This window comes from Solanum dulcamara, chromosome 4, assembly GCF_947179165.1.
Source record: "Solanum dulcamara chromosome 4, daSolDulc1.2, whole genome shotgun sequence".
NCBI lineage: Eukaryota > Viridiplantae > Streptophyta > Magnoliopsida > Solanales > Solanaceae > Solanum > Solanum dulcamara.
This window is the reverse complement of record NC_077240.1, coordinates 68,552,143-68,575,386: the sequence shown is the minus strand read 5'-3', so window position 1 is coordinate 68,575,386 and position 23,244 is coordinate 68,552,143. Positions and strand designations below refer to the sequence as shown.

At 37.2% G+C, this 23,244-nt stretch overlaps 1 protein-coding gene across 1 annotated transcript; it reads right to left on the bottom strand.

Annotated features, from left to right (window-relative positions):
* Positions 1-273: 273 nt before the first annotated feature.
* Positions 274-666, bottom strand: LOC129884335 (methyl-CpG-binding domain-containing protein 5-like). Its single transcript, XM_055958652.1, has one exon. It carries the CDS (start codon positions 664-666, stop codon positions 274-276), a length of 393 nt encoding a protein of 130 aa, XP_055814627.1.
* Between the last annotated feature and the right edge of the window lie 22,578 nt (positions 667-23,244).

The following is a 23,244-nucleotide window of genomic DNA, read 5'->3' as shown; positions in this document are numbered from 1 at the left end:
TATTTAAAATTCATATTTTGTTCAAGATGAGGTGTCAAGTTAATAATCCAAGTTAAAAGGCTATCATATATAAAATTACAAAAGAACAAATATCGATCAATTTATGTATTAAAATTTTTCTTACTGAGCATAAATAAAATTGACATATAACTTCAAACAACAACATATTTATTGATTTTTATTGTTCTCAATGAACATTATAGCCATCTATTTCTCTTTTTTTGTGCTGTTTATCTTGAGCTTCGTTACACTTGTGAAGACAGCATTCCATTCTTATTTTTTGATCTCAGAAATCATGTAGCCATTGATAGAAGCTTCCCAAGTATCTTCATAACTATCTGTCTGATTCCAGCACACGCTCTCCGGCGGATTTGCAGAATCAAAGTAAAAAGGAGTACTAACTTTCTTTGTTTTTGAGTTTCTCTTTCTCTTTTTGCTTTCGGGTATCTCAGATGGTGTAGAAACAGTACTGCTACTCTCAGTGCTTTCCTTCTTGCGCTTGCCACCCTTGTCTAGAAAATAATGCACCTCATTCTTTGATCGGAATTTATTTCCAGAGATCAGTTCATAATAGTATTTATCAATAATTCCGGTTGTGGCGCCAGAAGTTAGAAGTACCGCTTGGAACTTCCAGTTCTCCGGCAACCAACTCGGCCTCTCAGCCATCAAATGAAGTTACTAGTGGGAAAAGTCTTGAAAGAGTCTATTGAGTATTTTTTGTTTACCTGATTTACTTGAAATGTCCTATTTATAGTCAAGTATAATCTAAATTAAAATAAATCTAGTCAAGCCTTTATTTTCATTCAATATACAGTCTGCTTAATTTATCTTTATTGTTTAAAAAATATAATGAATCTGGTCACTTTGAATTAAATTTTATATTAAATTCATCTTATTTTATAATTGTTCTTTTTTATCTCCTAAAATCATAGATTATATTATTATTTTTAAATCTAAATTAGCGAAATCTGGTCAATGCAATTTATTTTCTTTCCATTATTAAGTAAATATATATTCTACTTAGTTTAGTGTTATTGCTTACAAAATTCAATTAATCTAGTCACATTGACTGGAATTTCTTCATGAATTCATTTTATTTTATATTTTTTTCTTCTTCTAGAATCATTTTTCAAGAAGATTAAAAACAACCTAAAGGGGTTTTAAGAGTTCACATACCTGATTATTAAAACCGAAATTATTTTCTTTCTATTATTAAGTAAATCGGGCAATAGATGTCCAACTTATTCTATTCCTTATTATTTAGGAAATATAATTATTATGATCATTTTGACTAGCTTTCTTAATAAATTTATTTTCTTATATTTTAATTTTTCACTTGTCCAAGAATAGTGTAAAAAAATGTAATCTTAAAAAACATAGAGAGATCAAATGATTGGAAAGAATTTATTTTCTATTCATTATTAAGTAAATTAGGTTATAAATCATTATATATTATTAATAAACTTTATTTATGTAAGACTCCGAAAGTTGAAAACTAAAGAAAAAGGCAAATTTAAAAATATTTGCAGTATTTTGATACTTTACGAGGTCCTTCACGAATAGTATTAGGCTCCACAATCAGTAGAAGGCTTCCATAGAACGGAACTAGAAAAGTGGAAAAACAAGCAAGGCTCCACACAAGGGTTCATGAGTTGTGGAAAGTTTCACGGACTGTGTAATGATCCGTGAACTCCACTCCAAAAGGAACCTGGAGAAGTTGACCCTCGCAGGGCATTGTACGATCTATATAAGAACCTTCAGGACTCTTGGGAAGGGTCTACAACTCATGATGCTCAAGACGACCCGTAAGGCAACCCGTAGAAGTCAAATCTTCAGGAAACTAATAACTCTTCAGGTCTACTAGCTCCTTCATGGACCATGGAGGGTTACATGGTCCGTGGAACTTCCGTATAAGGGGTCATCCAGTTATATTTTAAGGGTATTTTGGAATTTTCTCCACTATTTTATAATTAAGATTGGACATTTTTGATGTGAATTCCTATACCAATAACTACGCAAAACCCTTCATTAACTTAACACCGAGAGGAATTTGTGGTAGATACTTGGTAAGGGAGTCTCTAGTAGCAACCCCTAGTTATAAATTATGTGCCCTAGTAGAACATGATTATGATTATGATACGGAGTCTACCTTGGTAAGTAGCCTCTCTGTTCTACCTTGGCAAGTAGCCTCTCTCTTCTTGATGTACGAGTTATATTGAATTCCATGTTATAGCTCACATGGTCTTAAATATTGGTTAAGGTTAATATCTGACAAAATGTCTACCTTTCTCTTATAAGAATCTAAAAGATGTTTTTGTGATGCATTGACTTTGTTATAGGTGTCATTATCCTAATTCAGGTGTGATGGAACTTATCCATTCTCATCGGACAAGTCAGCCTAAACCCAATATTTACAGAAAGATAATACGGAAGCAATCTAAATAAGGCACAATTTATATAAAAATGGAAGTCTTAATCAACTACAATAACCCTCCAAAGATTGGTTGTCACGTGTACAAGCTTCTAATACAAAGAAAATGAAAATAAGTACAACTCTCAATGACGTTTTCTCTTAAATAGAACAAAGCATAATAAAAAGGGACAAGAGAGATCGCCAGCATCAAACAACTACCTCTCAAGTCTCCTCAAAAGCCCCCGAATAAAAAGTAGAAATGGAATCACTATCCAGGCTAGGAACCTACACAAGTATAGCTAGAAAGGACTGATTACAAAACAACAAGATACTCAACAAGCCAACTAACAAAACAAAGTAATTCTAATTGACATTAGAACTCCTATCAATCCAACCAAACCTCCTTTATTACAACATCCATAGAAATCAATTCAATTTATAAGACACAGTTCATATAACACATAGATCATAAATAGCTTATCAACATCACCGAATAAATCACATCATTATCAAATATATCAATCACAAAAACACAAAGGGCGTATACACAACTTTACGATGACAAATAAGATGTAATGCAATACAATTTGATGTTACGTAAAGTGATGCATGTATGTCTGAATGATATATATCCGCTAAATATCAGTCTTGAACCCATGGAGGACGAACATGATCTATGTATCCACCTAAACTATTTTCCATTGGCATAATCAGCAATTGCCAAAATCATTTTCCATCAGCATCGCCGGAACCTTTTCCCACCGACATAAGTATCAATCGCCGAAATCATTTTCTATTGGCATAAGTATCAATTGCTAGAAACATTTTCTATTGGCATCAGTATCAATTGGTCTCATCATAGTATTTCAGAACCAATGCAAATAAGTATGTTCTCAAAAATAATTAAAAACTGATAGTGTTCACAGTCCTAATGCAATTCATATCGAAGCAATTCACCTCACGCTATCAATAATATATCAGTATATATATTTACATCATTCACATCAATATAAGTCATCAAGTCTCCATTTCATTACCCCTTTATCACATTGAACATTCGATTCATCAAGTCTATAAATGTTGCAGGGAAATTAGTCAAACCAAAGCACATACCAAGAAACTCAATGTGACCATATTAGGTTCAAAAAGCTATCTTTGGAATGTTACACTCCATCACTTTCAATTGATGATAGCCTAATCTAAGGTCTATCTTTGAGAAACAAGTGGCATAATGAAGCTGGTCAACCAAATCATCTATCTTAGGAAGAGGATACTTATTCTTTGTGGTGATATTTTTCAACCGATAATAGGCAATACATATCCTGAGGGAACAATCTTTCTTTCACAGGAATAGGATAGGAGCGACCCAAGGTAACACACTCGGCCTAATAAATCCCTTATCTAAGAGATCTTTCAGTTATTTTTTCAATTCCTTCAACTCAGCAGGATCCATTCCATATGGCAAAAAAGAGATAGGTTGTGTATCAGAAAGTATATCAATCTCAAATTCAATCTCTCTCTCAAGAGGGACTCTGGAAAGATCATCAGGGAAAACTTTAGGAAACTCATTAACAATGGAAATAGACTCGAGGGATGAAGCTTCAAAACTGTCATCTCTAACTCGATCTATATGATAGTTGCAATCCTTGGAGATTAACTTTCTGGACCTAAGGTATGATATGAATTTACCCTTAGGCATTGCTGGACTACGCTTCCACTCTACGACAAGTTCATCTAGAAACTGAAACTTAACAATCTGAGTTCTATAATCAACTGAGGCTAAACAGGCATAAAGTCAGTCTATGCTAAGAATAAATCAAAATCAACCATGTCTAACTCAAATAATTCAACCATGGTTTCTCGACAATCTCTATATACCCTCTTAGTTATAATAGACTCGCCAACATAAGTAGAAATATTAAAGGGATTAAGAAGGCGCTTAGGAAGGATCTCAAACTCATTATCCACGTATGGGGTGAGAAAATACAAGGTGGCACCCAGATCAAGAAAAGAATAGACATCAAAAGAAAAGACTCAAAGCATACCAGTAACAACATCTCGTGAGTTCTCCTTCTCTTGGCAAATAGCCATAGCATACAGATAGTTTGAACCTCTATTTGTGCCTAGAGTAGTACCCTTCTGATTACCTCTGCCTGGTGGTGCCACAGAAGACGATATGGCTTTGTCTCCCAACATCAGACACTCTCTCTGGAGATGACCCACTTTACTATAGTTACAACAACCCGTGGTGCCATCTCTGTACTCTCCTAGATGAAGCCTACCACACTTGCTGAAGGTGGCTTCCCCTTTTGGAAATTGATCCGTAGTTCCATAGGATTGGGAACCCTGAGCTTTAAAATTTTGGTGGCTCTGGTTTTTTTGATCAAATATATAGCTGGGTGTAAGTGCACTCACTGATGATGGGTCATAGATAGAAGACCTCTTCTAAAAGAAGGACTTGTTGCTCTTACTAGGTTTCTGCTCATTCTCAGGCACAACAGATTTGGTTTTCTTTCTCAAGTGCTTCTCTTTATATTTCTTCTTATTATAATGACCTCTAAGGTCATTTTTGTGCTTTTTGTGTCTTTACCATTTTACCCCATCCCGTAGCTTCTTTATAGCTCTTATGTGATATTACGATAGGTGGCATGCTTTCTAAGGTTCTAAACTAAGTTTTGTGGTGGTTTAGCCATTTTTGAGGCTTAAGGTTTGAAAGAGTTGACTTTAGTCAATATCCAGAGATTCGGGCATCGTATGAGAATTTCTACGGTCTTATCAACTCCATTTTATCCTAGAAGGAAAGTTGGTTTGGTTTTGCAGTCTTTGTTTTAAGTTTGGGCTATTTTTCATTTTAACTTTAAAGTTTTGGCCAAATTTGACTTCGATCAACATTTTGAGAAAATGCGCTCGGATGAAAATTCTACCAGCACAGTTAACTTCAGAACACTGATTTTGGTCTTGAACCTTTGGTTCGATTTTTGAGGTGCTCGAAATAAGTTTTAGGCTGTTTGTGTGTTTTCAATGCTTTTTTGGAAAGTGTTGACTTCAGTCAACATTTTGTCAAAACGACTTCTGTTGGAAAATCCGTCAATTTCATTGAGTTTAAAATGCCATTTCTCGTTGGGTAGCATAGTCCATTTGCATTTGCGGGGTTCCAAATGAATTCCAAACCACAATCAGAGAAAATCCCATTTCTCCAAAGTTCATCACCAACTGAACTGCTGATGCAAAGTTTCTCGCATTCGTGACCTAGAGGTCCGTGATCGCAAAGGCCTAAGAACCTGGCATCGCGAATGCGTGATTTACCATCGCGATTGTGATGGTAGACCAAACCTTGCAATAATGAGGCCCAACTCACAATTTTGATGAACAAATTCACTAGCTTCAGTGAATTAAAATGCTCGTTTCCAGCAGCTAAGTCCCATTTTGAGACTTAGTAATTTCAAGATTTTGAGAGCTCTTCTTGGCCATTTTTGATCATGTTTGTTTTGGTGTGTTCGAAATTCTTGATGGGATGTTCCCAAACCCTTTCTCATCCTAAACACCTCATAATATTAGCATAATTTTTATGTTTCTTACATGTTTTAAAACTATTCTAGGGCTAGAATTTGGTGGGGTGTTTGAGCTCTTTTGATGATCGGAATGTGCCCATTTTTGGTGTGAAAGTCCCTTGTGTTATTTGGTTCCTTGTGACGGAGATGGTGTATTAATTTTATGTGTGGGTACCAATATCAAATTTTGACCTAATTTTAGTTCGTGTTTTTAATTATAGCAATATAGGTATTATTTGCTTTGTTTTGATGTGTTCTTCGATAATTTGATAGAGTGGCATCATTTGGAGGTGGATCCGATGGGAAAATCTCAAGTTTAGTAGTTGTTGTATAGTTTCAGGTTTAAGGTAGGTTATGGTTTACCTGTGTAAGACTTGTCTTGGTTAGAATTGGTATATTTTGAGTAGTAACACATGATTGAGTTGGTGATTTAAGTATTTATATCTCATTGAGCAAATTGGAGTTGATGATCACCGTTAGTGACTAATTTGAGGTCTTAATCATTGTATCCTTAGTCTATGTGATATCTTGTCTTTCTTTTACATCGCTTAGAATCCTTAGAACTTATTTTGATGTGATTTGGACTTAAGAAGTCGTGGTTTAACTTTTTTCATTTCGGTTACCACTTGTTGTGAATTTTGGCTTATGCTTGTGTTTGTTTTCCTTTGATATTGAAATGTTGGGCCTGAGAACGTGATTTTGATACACCGATGTCCCAGGTTAGTAATTTGGTGGCTTTGATGGCATTTTTCTCAATTTGAATGATATATGATTTTTACATACTACTTGTATTGATTTGCCTCTCCTATGTTAAAAACAATTTTAAAAGAAAGACCAAAATTATGAGATTAAAAGTTTTGGTTGATGAATAAGGGTATAGATTATATTAAAGAAATACTAGTGATATTTTATTTATGGCATTTCATATTGAGAAGCTCGAGGTGTGAATTCTAGGCGGTCCATTGACACATATTTTAGGTTGTTATTATTACTAATATTATTGAGAAGCTCGAGGTGTAAATTTTGGGCGGCCCATTGACATATATTTTGGTTTATTATTATTACTTATATTATTGAGAAGCTCGAGGTGTAAATTTCAGGCGTCTTATTGATACATGTTCGAATTACTATTATTATTATTATTATTTAGAAGCTTGAGGTGTGAATTTCAGGCGTCCCATGATACTTTTGAAGAAATATTGATCTATTCTACCTTAGGTGGACGAGGAACCCTTACGCCTGTAGATAGAGCTCCAGCCCAGGGTAAAGGTCAAGGTTGACACAGAGGCCAGGGCACAGTTTAGTCCACAGTAGCAGTGCCGGAGCCAAATAATGAGGTTGAGCAGTTTGAGCATTAGCTGGCGGAGGAGGATCCAACCCCGCCTCCACCCGAATTCATGGCCACACCAGTGTTACATGATACTATGGCCTAGACCCTCAGCTTCATGAAGGGTATGCCTCAAGCAGGGACCCTGCCTAGAACATCAGCTGGACATCAGCTCCAACAGGAGGCACAGACTTCAGACCAGGCTGGGGCAAATAATGATCATAACCTTGTCCTACAACCTACTACTATTGCTTCTCATTCGATGATTCATCTTATTCTTACAGTTGTTCATCACATGGCAGCTAGATCTATTATCACTTCGAAGGATCAAAAGATGTTGGGGAGGTTTATCAAATTGTCTCCTCCAAGGTTCTTAAGTACCATGTGTGAGGATGCCCATAAGTTTTTGGTTAATTTCCATGAGAGGTTACATAACCTCACATTGGTGGAGTCCCACAGGGTTGATTACACTACTTTCTAGTAGGTTAGGCCAGCGAAGCAGTGGTGGAGATCGTTGTTGTAGACCCACAGGATCGTTGCTAATGTATTCAATTCTCTAAGGACTTCTTGGAGAAGTATGTACCGTGCAGTTTGAGGGATTAGCTGAGGGATGAGTTCACACCACTAATACAAGTACTGATAATGGTTACAGAGTATGAGTCGTGATTTCATAAGCTATATATGCACACTTCTATGATTATACCGACGCTAATTCGTTAGAGGGTTGTATGTTCCCTTAAGGTTGGCTCCAGAGTAGATAGTTGTATCAGGTTGTTCAATCTTACATATAGTAGACTATGCCCATACTATTGGGGCTATAAATCATGAGGCCTATGGAGGAAGTGATGCCAGTCACATGATAGGGGTTGTTTTGACTGAGGCCATCTACAGTAGTATCTACCTAGTAGAATAATTCAGGAAGCCTTATAGCTTACAATGGTAGATCAACAGGTGCCGGCAGTGAGAGCATCCAGACTTTGGGTCAGGTTTTTTGGGGTCAGGTTTCTCGAGGTTAAACTTTTGGGTACTCAGTTCATGGTGGCCATTTAGGTTCACTTGGGACATCACGGGGTGGTTCATTTAGAGGGAAGTACTATGAGTGTGGTGTGATAGGCCACTTTGCGAGGGAGTGTCCTACTATCAACTATCATAGACTCTAGAGTCAATAGGGTCTATAGGGTCAGCAGGTTAAGGCCTCAAGGGCCCTACTTCAGCCCCCTAGAGAGAGTGTACAGGGTGGTCAAGGTAAGTCTCAAGGTACTAGGGGTGGTCTCTTGGCAGAAAGGATAGGTAGTAGAGGTGGACGCATTCATATATATGCTTTTTCGGGTAAGCCAGAGGTGTAGACATCTATTTCCATCATCATAAGTATGATCTCCATCTCTTATCAGTCTTCCAATGATTTATTTTATATGGGGTCCACTTAATCGTATGTATCTTCTCATTATGCTACTCGACCGGATATTTTATGTGAACCATTACTTGCGTCTATATGTGTAGCTACCCCCGTAATTGATTCTTTAGTACTGGATTGAGTGTATCGATCCTATGTGGTGACTACCTCATGATGTGTTACTAGAGCAGACTTGATTCTATTAGATATGGTAGACATTGACTTAATTCTAGGCATGGATTGGTTGTCTACTCATCATGTGATTCTGGATTGCTTCTCCAAGACTATTACCTCTTGTATGCTTGGTATTTCTTCTAGTCGTTTGGGCATGTGCAATTATCCATATACCATGTGGTTTGATATCCTTCCTCAAGGCTCAATGGATAGTGGGAAAGGGATGTCTAGCCTCTCTTGCTTATGTCTGTAACACTAGTGCTGACACTCCTTCTATAGATTCAATTTTGGTGGTTCGAGAAATCTTTGATATATTTCCCACTAATCTACCTAGCCTTCCTCCTAAGCCTGATATTGACTTCGGTATTGATGTTAAGGTAGGTACACAACTAGTCTCTATTCCACCATATTTGATGGCTCCAGTTGAGTGTAGGAGTTTAAGGTACAGCACCAGCAACTCTTGAGTAAGGGGTTTATCACGCCCTGTGTGTCTTCTTGGGTGCACCTATTCTGTTCGTGAAAAAGAAGGATGGTACCTTGTGTATGTGTATTTATTATAGGAAGTTGAATAAGGTGACAATCAAGAATAGGCATAAGTTGTCTCTAATTGATGACTTATTTGACCAGGTCCAAGGTGCAGCAATGTTCTCTAAGATAGACTTGAGGTCAGGGTATCACTAGTTGAGGATTAGGGAGTCAGATATCCCTATGGATGCTTTTAGGACTCCATACAAGCACTATGAGTTCTTAATGATGTCTTTCGGGTTGACTAATTCCCCCGCAACATTCATGGATTTGATGAACCGTGTGTTCAAGGACTACTTGGACTTCTTTGTCATTATATTCATTGATGATATTCTAGTCTACTCTAGGAGCACCTGAGTATAGTACCTCAGACCATGCGAGATCATTAGTTGTATGCCAAATTCACAAAGTGTGAATTTTGGCTTGAGTTTGTGCCATTCCTAGGGTATGTGGTGTCCAAGGATGGGGTTATGGTAGAATTAGCATAGATAGCGACAATTCGTGATAAGTCTAGGCCCACCCCTTCTACCGAGGTTCACAGTTTCATTGGGTCGGTAGGATATCACAGATGGTTTGTGTAGGGGTTCTCTTCTATTGCAGTGTCTTTGACCATATTGACTCCGAAAAATGTCCCCTTACAGTGGTCTGATGAGTGTAAAGCGAGCTTTCTAAAGCTCAAAGCCTTATTAACTTCAGCTCTGATTCTTACTCTTCTAGTCAAGGACTAGGAATTTACAGTGTATGATAATGTTTTAGGTATTTTCTTGGGTTGCATTCCGATGCAGCAGAGTAGAGTTATTGCATATACTTCTAGGCAGATGAAGGTGCATGAGCGAAATTACCCCACACATGATTTAGAGTTGGTAGCCGTAGTTTTTGCATTAAAGATTTTCAGGCATTATTGGTAAACAACCCATTATGAGATCTACACTGACCACCATAGTCTTCGACACATATTCAGCCAGAAAGACCTTAATCTGAGACAGCACCAATGCTTGGAGTTGTTGAAGAGTATGGGGATTTTGTCACTCTTATCAATTGACCAATAATATTTAGCTTTCGACATCTAGTCCTTATCTAACCAAATGGTTTATTTTGATATTATTGAGCCGGGTAAGCTACTTGCTTGTGTAGAGGCTATGTCTTCCTTGATGGAGTAGATTAGAGCACAGTAGTTTGAAGACCCATAATTAGGGTGATTCGTGATAAGGAACTCAGTGGAGAAGCTAGGAAGGCGACCTTAGATCCGAAGGGAATTTTGAGGATTGTGGGTTGTCTCTTTGTTCCTAGAGTTTGAGATTTAGTTAGGCTCATCCTTAAGGAGGCCCATTTTTCCATATATTCTATTTATCCAGGTGCGGCGAAGATGTATCGCAAACTATGGAAGCATTATTGGTGGTTTGGGATAAAGAGGGGTATTGCAGCTTTTATGGCTAGGTGCTTGAACTGTCAACAGATTAAGTTCGAGCATCAGAGGCTAGGTGGTTTGACCCAGCGACTGTTCATTCTAGAGTAGAAGTGGGAAAGGATAGCTATGGACTTCATAGTGGTTTTACCACGTACCTTCTGAGGTTTTAATTCTATTTGGGTCATCATATATCAATTAACTAAGTATGCTCACTTTCTACCAGTCTAGACTATTTATACTTCCTAGAGGTTAGCTCATATTTACATCCGAGAGGTGGTCCGATTACATGGGGTGACAGTATCTATCATTTCATACCATGGTACTCAATTCACTTCACTTTCTAGGGTTCTATATAGAGAGATTTGGGTACCCGAGTCAAGCTCAGCAAAGTTTTTCACCCTACATCGATGGTCAGTTAGAGAGAACTATACAAGTCTTGATAGTCATGCTATGGGCCTGTGTTATTAATTTTAGAGGTCAGTGGGATCAATCCTTGGCTTTGGCAGATTTCGCATATAATAATAGATACCATTCGAGCATTGAGATGGCTCTCTTTGAGGTATTGTATGGTAGAAGATGTCGTTCCCCAGTAGGCTTGTTTGATTCTTTTAAGATTAGGCCCTGGGGCACCGATTTATTGCGTGACTTGATGGATAAAGTTTGTATGATCTAGGAGAGGCTCTGCACTACCCAAAGTAGAAAGAAGAGTTATACTGATCAGAAGGTTCAACCTTTGGAGTTTATGGTTAGAGATCAAGTATTCCTATGAGTTTTGCCCATGAAGGGCGTGATGAGATTCGAGAGGAGGGGTAGCTTATAAGTTGGCCTTGCCCCCAACACTTTCAGGTCTTCACCCTTTGTTCCATGTTTTTATGCTACGGTGGTATGTTCAAGATATGTCTCACGTGCTACATTGGGATTCAGTTCATTTTGATGAGTCCTTCGCCTTTAAGAAAGAGCCTGTGGATATTTTGGATAGGCAGGTTAGGAAGTTGAGGTCTAAGGAGATTACATTGGTGAAACTCCATTGAAGGCATCGTTTGGTCAAGGAGGCTACTTGGGAGACCAAGCAGGACATGTGACATGTTACCTCACCTTTTGGAGACACCAAGTACCTTTTTTCCTTGACTTTCGAGGATGAAAGTCCTTTTAATAGTGGATGTTATAATGACCTCCAAGGTCATTTTCGTGCTTTTGCGTGGTTTTACCATTTTACCCTTTTGGTTAGCTTCTTTATAGATCTTATTTGATGTTGGGATAGGTGGAATTCTTCCCAAGTTGTTTGGTTGAGTTTTGAGGTAGTATAGCCATTTTGAGTCTTAAGGTTTGAAAGATTTGACTTTGTAAACATACATAGATTCAAGCATTGTATGATAATTTTGATGGTCCTATCAGCTCCACAAGGTCCTTTTTGGTCTAGAAAGAAGGTTGGTTTGGTTTTTGGAGTCTTTGTTTTGAGTTTGGGCGATTTATCATTTTAACTTTAAAGTTTTTGGCAAAGTTTGACTTCGGTCAACATTTTGAGTAAATGTGCTCGGATGAAAATTATGTTAGCACGGTTAGCTCCATAACGCCAAGTTTGGTCTGGAATGACCTTTGGTTTAATTTTTTAGGTGCTCGGAATAAGTTTTAGGCCGTTTGTGTATTTTAAATGCTTTCTTTGTTGGGATAGGTGGAATTCTTCCCAAGCTATTTGGATGAGTTTTGAGGTAGTGTAGCCATTTTGAGTGTTAAGGTTTGAAAGATTTGACTTTGTTAACATACAGAGATTCAAGCATTGTATGATAATTTTGATGGTCCCATCAGCTCCAGAAGGTCCTTTTTGGTCTAGAAAGAAGGTTGGTTTGGGTTTTGGAGTCTTCGTTTTGAGTTTGGGTGATTTATCATTTTAACTTTAAAGTTTTTGGCAAAGTTTGACTTCGGTCAACATTTTGAGTAAATGTGCTCGAATGAAAATTATGTTAGCACGGTTAGCTCCATAACGCCAAGTTTGGTCTGGAATGACCTTTGGTTCAATTTTTTAGGTGCTTGGAATAAGTTTTAATCTGTTTGTTTATTTTAAATGCTTTCTTTGGAAAGTGTTGACTTCAGTCAACATTTCATCATAACGACCTCCATTGGAAAATTTGTCAATTACATTGAGTCTGGAATGCCATTTCTGATTGGGTAGCAAGTTTGTTTGCATTAGCGGGATTTCAAATGAATTTCGCACCCCAATCGGGAAGGCATGAGATCGTGGGCATCGCGATCGCATGATTGACCATCATAATCGCGATGGGTTAGTTGGATCAAACCTTGTGATCGCGAGGCCCATCTCACGATTGCGATGAACAAATTCACTGGCTTCAGTGAATTAAAAAGCCCATTTCTAGCTGACCTACTAATTTTGGGATTTTGAGAGATTTTCTTAGACTTTTTCGATAATTTTTGTTCTGGTATGTTGGAAATTCTTACAGGGACGTTCTAAAACCCTTTTTCATCCTAAAAACCTGGTAAGTTTTGCATAATATTTTTGTTTCTTGCATTTTTTTGAACTATTCTAAGGATTGAATTTATTGGGGTTGTTTGATCTCTTTCGGTGCTTGAATGTGCCTATTTTTGGGACACAAGTTCCTTGAGTTATTTGGGACCCTTTGATGCAGTTCATTTTTTCGATTTTGTGCACAGGTCCTAATGTTGAATTTTGACCCGATTTTAGTTTCATTTTTAATTTTAGCCATATGGGTATCGTTGACTTTATTTTGTTAGAGTGACATCGTTCGAAGGCGGCCCGAAAGGGAAAAGCTCAAGTTTACCAGTACGTATGTGGTTTTGGCTTTAAGGTAGGTTATGGTTTACCCTTGTTAGACTTGGCTTGGTTAGAATTGGTATATTTTGAGTAGTAACGCATGATTCGGTTGGTCATTTAAGTGTTGATATCTCATTGAGAAAAGTGGAGTTGATGATCATCGTTAGTTACTAGTTTGGGGCTTTAGTTGTTTGATAAATAGTCTAGGTGATATCTTGACTTGTTTTACATGGCTTAGAATCCTTAGAACTCGCTTCTAGGTGATTTGGACTTAGGAAGCCGTGGTTTGACTTTTTTTGCTTCAGTTGCCACTTGTTGTGAATTTTGGCTTATGCTTGTGTCTTGTTTTCCTTTGATATTGAAATGTTAGGCCCGAGGCTCTGCTTTTGGTACACCGGTGTTAAGAACCATTTCAAAAGAAAGAAAAAAATGATGAAATTAAAACTTTTGGTTGATGAATAAGGTTAAGGTTTTTATTAAAGAAATATCGGTGATATTTTATTTATGAAATTTCATATTGAGAAGCTCGAGGTGTGAATTCTGAGTGGCCAGTTGACACATATTTCGGGTTATTATTATTATTAATATTATTGAGAAGTTTGAAGTGTGAGTTTCGGGCGGCCCAGTGACCCATATTTCGGGTTATTATTATTAATAATATTATTGAAAAGCTAGAGGTATGAATTTTGGGCTGCCCATTGATACATATTCAGGTTACTATTATTAGTATTAATATTTAGAAGCTCGAGGTGTGAATTCTGGATACCCCATGCTAATTTTGAAGAAATATTGATCTATATCTACTATTTTATATTGATGCATTCCTATGGTATTTTGTGGGTTGAGATTATTACTATGATTAACTATTTGGTTGGAATTTACTTGTTTACCAAATGATTCTTCCCGTAACCCTTTTTCCCATAACTGTAGTTTTATGCTTCTCTCTTATTATTAGTGGTACCATCATGCTGCAAATTATATATTTATTCTTTCTGCGTTCTGTCGGCCTGTGATGGCTACTGAGTACCCCGTGCTTTGGTACTCATACTGCACTTTTACATCTTTTTGATGCAGCTTCCAGTTCGAGCCACCCCTATTCCATGCCTGATCATCCGTAGCGGTGCCAGATTCAGATTGTGGTGAGCTTCCGACGTTCAGAGATTTACTACTTTCCCTCTTTTGGTCAGTTCGTCATTTTGGTCACTACCGGTCTTTTTGTATATTTTGTATTCTATTTACATATCTATACCCTAGCCCGACATTTCTTTCGTTATATTCTTTTTGCTTCCGCCTTCTTATGTTATTAATTATTTAATTAAATTGAGGTTTGACTTCCACTTGATTTGGGTTTGGCTTGCCTTATCGGGGATTATAGTAGGAGCCATCATGGTCCAGATTCGGGTTGTGACACTTATCCTCCTCAACCTGCTGAGCATAAACCATTAGCCTAGAATATCTATGTCAGAAATCAATAGTGAGGCCTTACACTCCGTCTTCACATGTTTTCCCAGGCAGGAGACAAACTTTCTCATCTTGGATCTCATATTTGGGATCATCTTCGGAGTATATCTAGACAGTTGGATGAACTTCATACCATACAACTTCACTGTTATTCCCTCTTGCTTCAGGTTCACGAACTTTTCAACCTTGGCATCCCTCAAAGCTCTAGAAGAAAAATGATCAAGGAAAGCACCCTCCAATTCATCCTAAACAGCAGGCACAACATTCTGCCCTCCTCCCATTAGTTGTACCACACATTCGCCACATCTTTAAGATGGTAAGAAACCAACTCCACTCCCTCAACCACAGTAGCATGTATCGCCTTTAGTATTTTCCATATCTCATCGATGAAATTCTAGGGGTCTTTCTCAACCTTAGAACCCGTGAAAACTGGTGGGTTTAACCTTAAGAAATCTTGTATCCTCACTGAAGCTGATGACTCTTAAGAGCTAGAGCTAAGAGCAGCTGAACTCTGGTTACCCCTCTAGGCAGCTACCAACTGAGTGAGCATGGCAATAGATCCTCTGAAGTAGGAGCAAGATGAATAGTATACATTTGGGTTTCCTCTATAGACTGGGCAGGTCAACCCCTAGTTCTCTCTCTAGAAGGTGGGGGCATCTAAGACTGCAGAACCTCGATGCTGGTGACGTTTCCCTGGTTAGCGATACGTTTAGGAGGCATTATCTGCAACGTGTAATGCACGAATTAGATGAAAACATTTATAATATTATACTCTATCTCACGAACTCAGAATATGGAAAAAGTGAGACAATTGGTAATGTCTTATATCCTCCTAATTATAATTGTGGTACACGACAAACCCAAAAGAAAGACTCTACTTTACACAACTTCATAGACATCCTAGGAATCTTGAACTCTGTGATCTAATACCATGTTTTTGACACCGTGGGAGGATACCCTAGACATGGTCAGTACTAGAAGACCATTGTTGGCCCCAAGCGAGCAACTCGGTCTGATCACTCATTCAACTACTCAGTGGAAGACTCAATATAACTCAGAGGAAGCAATTAGGTGGGCTATCAAATCAATACTCGAAGAAAGAATATTCTAAATAAATAATTTTATATACCTAAATATCTTATCTCATAAAATATAGTTTTCAAAACAGACTCCAAGAGACATCAAATCCACTCAACTCAGCCTATGTCTAAGAAGCCTCTAACAACTGTCAAGAAGGTGATGAGACAAACACACGGCTACCTCAAAAGGAAATCAGAAGAAATAAATGAATAAATGTGATTCCTTCGGAAGCAAGGAGGTCTCTGTAAACATTAGAATTATATTGGATTTAAATCCGTAAATTAATTTAGAATATATTAAATTCAAGAAAATAGTCCAAATGATGTGGAAATTCAAGTCAAATAATGATCCACTAAAAGCACACCATGTGTCCAAGTTATATGGCAATCTAAGTCAAATTAAATGAGCCACTAAAATCACAGCACGTGTCAAATTTATATGGCAATCCAAGTAAAATTAAATGATCCATTAGAATCATGTCATGTGCTAAAATTATGTGGTAATCCAAGTCAAATTAAATAAGCCACTAAAATCATGCCATGTGTCGAAGTTATGTGGCAATCTAAGTCAAATTAAATAAGCCACTAAAATCATGCCACGTGTCGAAGTTATGTGGTAATCTAAGTCAAATTAAATAAGTCACTAAAATCATGCCATGTGTCGAAGTTATGTGGCAATCTAAGTCAAATTAAATAAGCCACTAAAATCATGCCAGTATCGAAGTTATGTGGCAATCTAAGTCAAATTAAATGAGCCTCTAGAATAATGCCACATGTATATGTGACATGTTCTGACCAATCAAATTAAAATTCTTCACCAAAGAAATCTGATTGGTCAGTTCAAACCAACCAATCAAATAACACCCTCATACCACTCCCTACAACTATAAATAGGGGTCCTTATTATTCTGAGAGAGGGGTTTTTCAAGAACAAGAACCAAGAAGAGAGCTCGTGGATCAAAGACTGCAAATTCTCTACCAAGCTACAAAGTTCAAGTAATCAAATTCAAGTTTAAGTTTAAGATCAAGTTCAAGATCAAGAAAAAATATCAAGAAGATCAAGATCAAGTTACTTGTTCATATTTACTATTCGTCATAACCATACAAGTGTTCATGACGAATAATTCAAATCCAAATTTGAAGATGAAGATTCAAGATCAAGCTATTCAAGCCCTTGATTCTAAATTAAATTCAAGTTCAACGTGTTTCATATTATTTGAAGAATCAGACGATTATCATAGAGATTGTAACACGCACTACATTTTGAAATCAAATATTACACTTTATTACTCTAATTTTTCGGTCTTGATTATTTATTTTTCTCGGCTCAAAAATTTGTTGTTTACAAATTTTGGCACGCCCAGTGGGACAATCTCTACCTCTCATCTCTTTACATCAATCATCAAACTTCAAGAATACATAAATTGGCATCTAAGAAGTTTGACTCCAGGGCTATTATTCCTAAGGCTACTATTTCCAAGTTCTCCTCTGAGGTGGAGAACATACTAGATGCGACTATGGGAAGTTTGGGACCCATCATTAGGAACAGAGCAAACTTGCTAGGACAACAAGCACTCCAAGTGCTGTCCGCATCGATTCCTGTTTTTGATCCTCTATCTTCAAAAGGGGGAAAGATTCTTTCCGAATGAATTAAAAGAAGGAGAGAATATAGCTGATATTTTTGAAAAGACGTTGGCTCGACTTAGTCCTTTTAACATAAGGAACTGCACTATTCAAGATGAAGATGATGTCTTGATCACTAGATCTACCCAGTCACTCCACATAACTTGTTTCAGACAAATTTTAGTTGGAGGGAAAATCCATGCTTTACTTCATCATCCATAATGGCCATCCAAGCGATGATGACTAATGCCTCAACTATTGAAGAACAACTGGCAAGTTTGACAAAGGCAATTGAAGGTCTAACAAAATATGTGCAAGATAAGGATAATCGAATTGTCAAGTTGACGGATAAAGTTGAGAATGTTATAGAGGATAACTCAAGTCATGCACCTAGAAAACATCCGATGATACAAGAAAATAGAGATTCAGTTACAAAGCAAATAAATGTAGGTGATGAGCTGCAAGTATCTGCTGAAGGAGGAATTCTCATTCATCAACTGAAGGACTTCATTATGGGAACCATCAAAGATAAGTATGATGTGTCTTCAAAGTCATCATTTACATATGCAAAGCCATACACTTCAAGAATTGATGTTTTGAAGATACCTACAGGTTATCAACCTCCAAAATTCCATCAATTTGACGAAAAGGGAAATCTAAAGCAACACATTGCCCATTTTGTTAAAACTTGCAATAATGCTGGAACATATGGAGATTAGATGGTTAAGCAATTTGTGCGCTCCTTACAAGGAAATGCCTTTGAGTGGTATACGGATCTCGAGGCTGGCTCTATTGATAGTTGGGAACAACTTGAGCATGAATTTATCAATCATTTATATAGCACAAGGCGTACTGTGAGCATGGTTGAACTCATAAATACACGTCAATGAGCAGATGAACCTGTCATTGATTTCATCAATCGATGGAGAAATGCAAGCCTCAATTGTAAGGACAGGCTTAGTGAAACTTCCAGAATAGAAATGTGTATTCAAGGAATGCATTGGGGACTTTGTTATATCCTACAAGGTATTAAACCCAAATCATTTGAGAAACTAGCCACACGTGCTCATGATATGGAGTTGATCATGTCTGCAAGCAGTATTAAAGGGCTACTTATTTATAGGCTTCGCAAGAGAAAAGACAAAATAGAGTTAAAGAAAGGAGGAAAATCGGCACCTAAGTTTGGAAATAAGGAGTTGATGAATGTTAATGCTGTATCTTTGAAAGTGGCTACAAATCTATGCAAGAATCAAAGGGTGAAGACCACGACTTTTTAGAATAACGTCGGTAGAAAGATGACTTTGAAAGAAGTGTAGGCAAAAGAGTATCATTTCTTGGACTCAGATGTTCCAACAATTTTTGAAGATCTTCTGGCATTAAAACTCTTTGAGCTACCTCAAATGAAGCATCTAGATGAGGCTGGGAGAACTAATGATCCCAATTACTGCAAATATCACCGTTTGATGGGTCATCCTATCGAAAAGTGTTTTATTTTTAAGGAAAAGATCATGGGCTTGGCCCGTGAAGGAAATATATTGCTTGAATATGAGAAGAAGAGTTCAAATCAAGTCTCTATCACTTTTGGTTCACTCGACCCCATTGTTATTTGCAACTTTGTCGAAATACATGATAGTGGTGATGACCTAGCCACATCACCACCAAAAATAATTAAATTTGGTGACTTCAAACCAATAGATGTTAACACATCATCGCTTGTTCCTTTAATGAATGAAGTAATACGAGAAGATAAACCTCTAGAGGAAAACTAATCTTGTGGTGCTTATATTGATGATGAAGGATAGATTTTAGTGACACGACGAAGACATTGTAAAACGAGCTTGCAAAGAGAACTAAGTAAGCAAGTGACAAAAGCAAAGATGAAGAAACTACCTAAAACTCAAAGGGTAAAGAAGAATGTGAAGAAGTCAAGAGTTGGGGGAAATTACTATCAAAAGCAATGTCCTCTGGTGACATTAGAGGAATTCTTGCCAAGTTGGTTTTGTGAAAAGATTTCTCATTGTGACACCAAGGCCTCATGTTGTAACATTGATAAAGAAGAGACAATAGGAGAAAGATCATCGCCATCATTACCTCCATCACATGAAGGCCCTATAAAGCCTCACTCTGAAGAAGTGGACACTTGTAATGCGAAGTTTACATTCACTAATGATGATCTTTTATTAGGTGAAGTGTTGCATAATCGTCCTTTATATATGGTAGGTTTTGTGCGTGGACATAAAGTAAATAGGTTCATGGTGGATGATGGATCTGGGGTTAGTATTCTCCCAATTCGTACTGTGAAGGAACTTGGAATCCCAATAAATAAACTGTCTGAAGTCGCCTAATGATTCAAGGATTTAACCAAGGGGGCAGAGAGCCATTGGTGCTGTCAAATTAGATATAACGATGGGAGATATGTGTTCGAGTGCATGGATGCATGTTATTAACTCAAAGACCTTGTGTGATATCTTGTTAGGAAGGCCATGGATACATGAGAACAAAGTGGTGCCATCCACCTACCATCATTGTTTCAAATACTTTGAAAATGGAGTTCAAAAGAAGGTAGTTGTTGATAATGAACCATTCACTGAGATAGAAGCGCACTTTGCTAATGCAAAATTCTACTTAAAGAATCATATTTCAAAAGAAGTCAAAGTTGATAATGCGATACCTGCTGATATTACAAAAAAGGTTGATATAGCACCTAATAACATGAGGGTCATGATTGAAAAGAGTAAAACGCTTTTAGACATGAGTAAAGTACTTAAGATAAGTGAGGCATCTTCAAGTAAGATAATGATTCCTATTTCTCACTATGTCCCAAAGACAAACAAAGTCAAGATCCCACCCTCTGAGTTGCAAAGTAGCAAGTTGACATTCCCTATCAAAGCAAATTGATGCAATCAAATCACCTTCAAAAGGTATACAAGGATTTGTCAGACCATCAAATCATGATTCACATGAATCACTTCCTAAAAAGCGTACAAATGAGGATTTTGACCCGAATGCATATAAGTTGTTGGTGAAAGCGGGATACAATCCCAATAAAGCTTCTAAAGTAGGAAAGCTTCCAATGAAGTTATTGAAAGGGCAAATCATGGCCTAAATCCAACTCAAAAGATATTGATAAAGAGAGGGTATGATGTCAAGCAATTGCATGAAGGCTTGGGTTACAAACAACCATCATCAGTCTGAATCTCCATAAAAAGGATGAGCATCAACTACATTATCCCTATGGAAGAACCGATGATGTTCAACAAGAAGCCTTCGATGTTTGATCAACTTAGTGGCATGACTCCTAATGTTTTTGCATCTAATAGGCTAATAGAATCAACTCCAAAAACTTCAGTGTTTGATCGATTGGGACTAATGAAGAAGAAATACAAGCGCGAAGGAAATTATAGAACAATGGAAGAATGGGTACATACTCGAGAGCATAATTCACCCAAGAATTGGCCCAGTTTGATTCCTTTTAGAATGAGGTGAGAAACAAAACTTGATGTTTCATATAGAGATATCCTGAGAGAAAGAACTCATACCATAGTTCATACTAGGAAGCGAGATGAAGATGAAAAAAGTGTGGGATCATCAAATCATATCACAATTTGTGACGAAGAAAGTACTCCACTATATGCAAAAATTGATGATGGGTTTGTTGATATTCATGCATGCCATCATATATCTTTTAATGATGGTGATCCTCAAGAAGATTAGGATGCTGAAGATGCTCCACCTGAACTCGAGGAAGGGATAAAGAATATTGTTGATGCATTGAAGAAAGTAAATCTTGGGGTTGATGATAATATAAGGCCTACATATGTAAGTGCTTCACTGGATGACGATGAAGAGAAGAAATATATTGAGCTGCTTATGGAATTTATGTATGTATTTTCTTGGAGTTACAAAGAGATGCCAAGATTAGACCCTAAAGTTGCAGTTCATTATCTTTCTGTGAAATGAGGCACTCATCCTATTAAACAAGAGCAATGTCGCTTTAGACCTGAACTGGTTCCTTTGATCAAAACTGAAATTAATAAGTTCATTGAAGCAGGTTTCATTCGTGAAGTCAAATATCCTACATGGATTTCAAGCATTATACCTGTAAGAAAGAAGAATGTCCAAATACGAGTTTGTGTTGACTTTAGAGATCTTAATAATGCATGCCCTAAGGATAAATTTGCTCTTCCAATCCCTGAGCTTATGATTAATGCTACAACTGGATATGAGGCAACGTCTTTCATGGATGGTTCATCTGGATATAATTAAATTCGTTTGGTGCCAAGGGATGAAGAACTTACTACATTTCGCTCTCCTAAAGGTATATATTACTACAAAGTAATGCCTTTTGGTTTAAAAAATGATGGAGCCACTTATCAACGAGCCATGTAGAATATTTTTAATGACATGCTTCATAAAAATGTTGAGTGTTATGTCGGTGACTTAGTGATAAAATCAAAGAATAGTGATGACCACTTGCAAGATTTGAGAATGGTGTTTGAACGACTTCGAAGATACCAACTCAAAATGAACTCTTTAAAATGTGCCTTTAGAGTTACTTCGGGAAAGTTTCTCAGTTTTATTGTTCGACATCAAGGAATCGAGATTGACCAAGATAAGATAGATGCTATTTTAAAGATACTTGAGCCAAAAAATATTCATGAGTTGAAAAGCTTACAAAGAAAATTAGCATATCTTAGGAGGTTTATCTCAAATCTGGCTGGGAGATGTCAACCATTCAGTTGCCTTATGAAGAAAGATGTTCCTTTTGAATGGGACCAAACTTGTACCAATGCTTTTAAGAACATAAAGTCTTATCTGGTGAAACCTCCAGTACTTGTATCTCCTATACTTGGAAAACCATTGATTTTATACATTACAACACAAGAAAGGTCAGTAGGACCACTTCTCGCACAAAAAAATAATTAAGGGAAAGAAAATACCCTATGTTACTTGAGTAGGATGATGAAACAAAATAAGATCAAGTATTCACCTATTGAGAAGTTATGTGTGGCACTCGTATTCTCGATTCAGAAGATGAAGCATTACTTCCAAGCTCATATTGTGCATTTTGTCTCTAAAGCGAATCCTATCAAGTTTGTCATGTCCAAGCCTGTCTTAAGTGATAGACTAGCAAGGTGGTACCTCTAGTTTCAATAATTTGAAATTGTGTATATATCTCAGAAGGCAGTGAAAGGACAAGTGCTAGCAGATTTCTTGGACAATCATCCAATTTTGAATGATTGGGAGTTATCTGATGAATTACCTGATAAAGACGCAATGCTAGTGGAAATTCAGCCACCTTGGAAGATGTATTTTGATGGTGCTGCACATCATGAAGGATTCGGTGATGGAGTGGTATTTTTCACTTCCCATGGAGAAGTTTTGCTGTACTCCTTCACTATAACACAACACTACTCCAATAATGTTGTTGAATATCAAGCACTCTAACTTAGGCTTGAGATGGACATTAATATGAAACAATTACAACTATAAGTTTTTGGG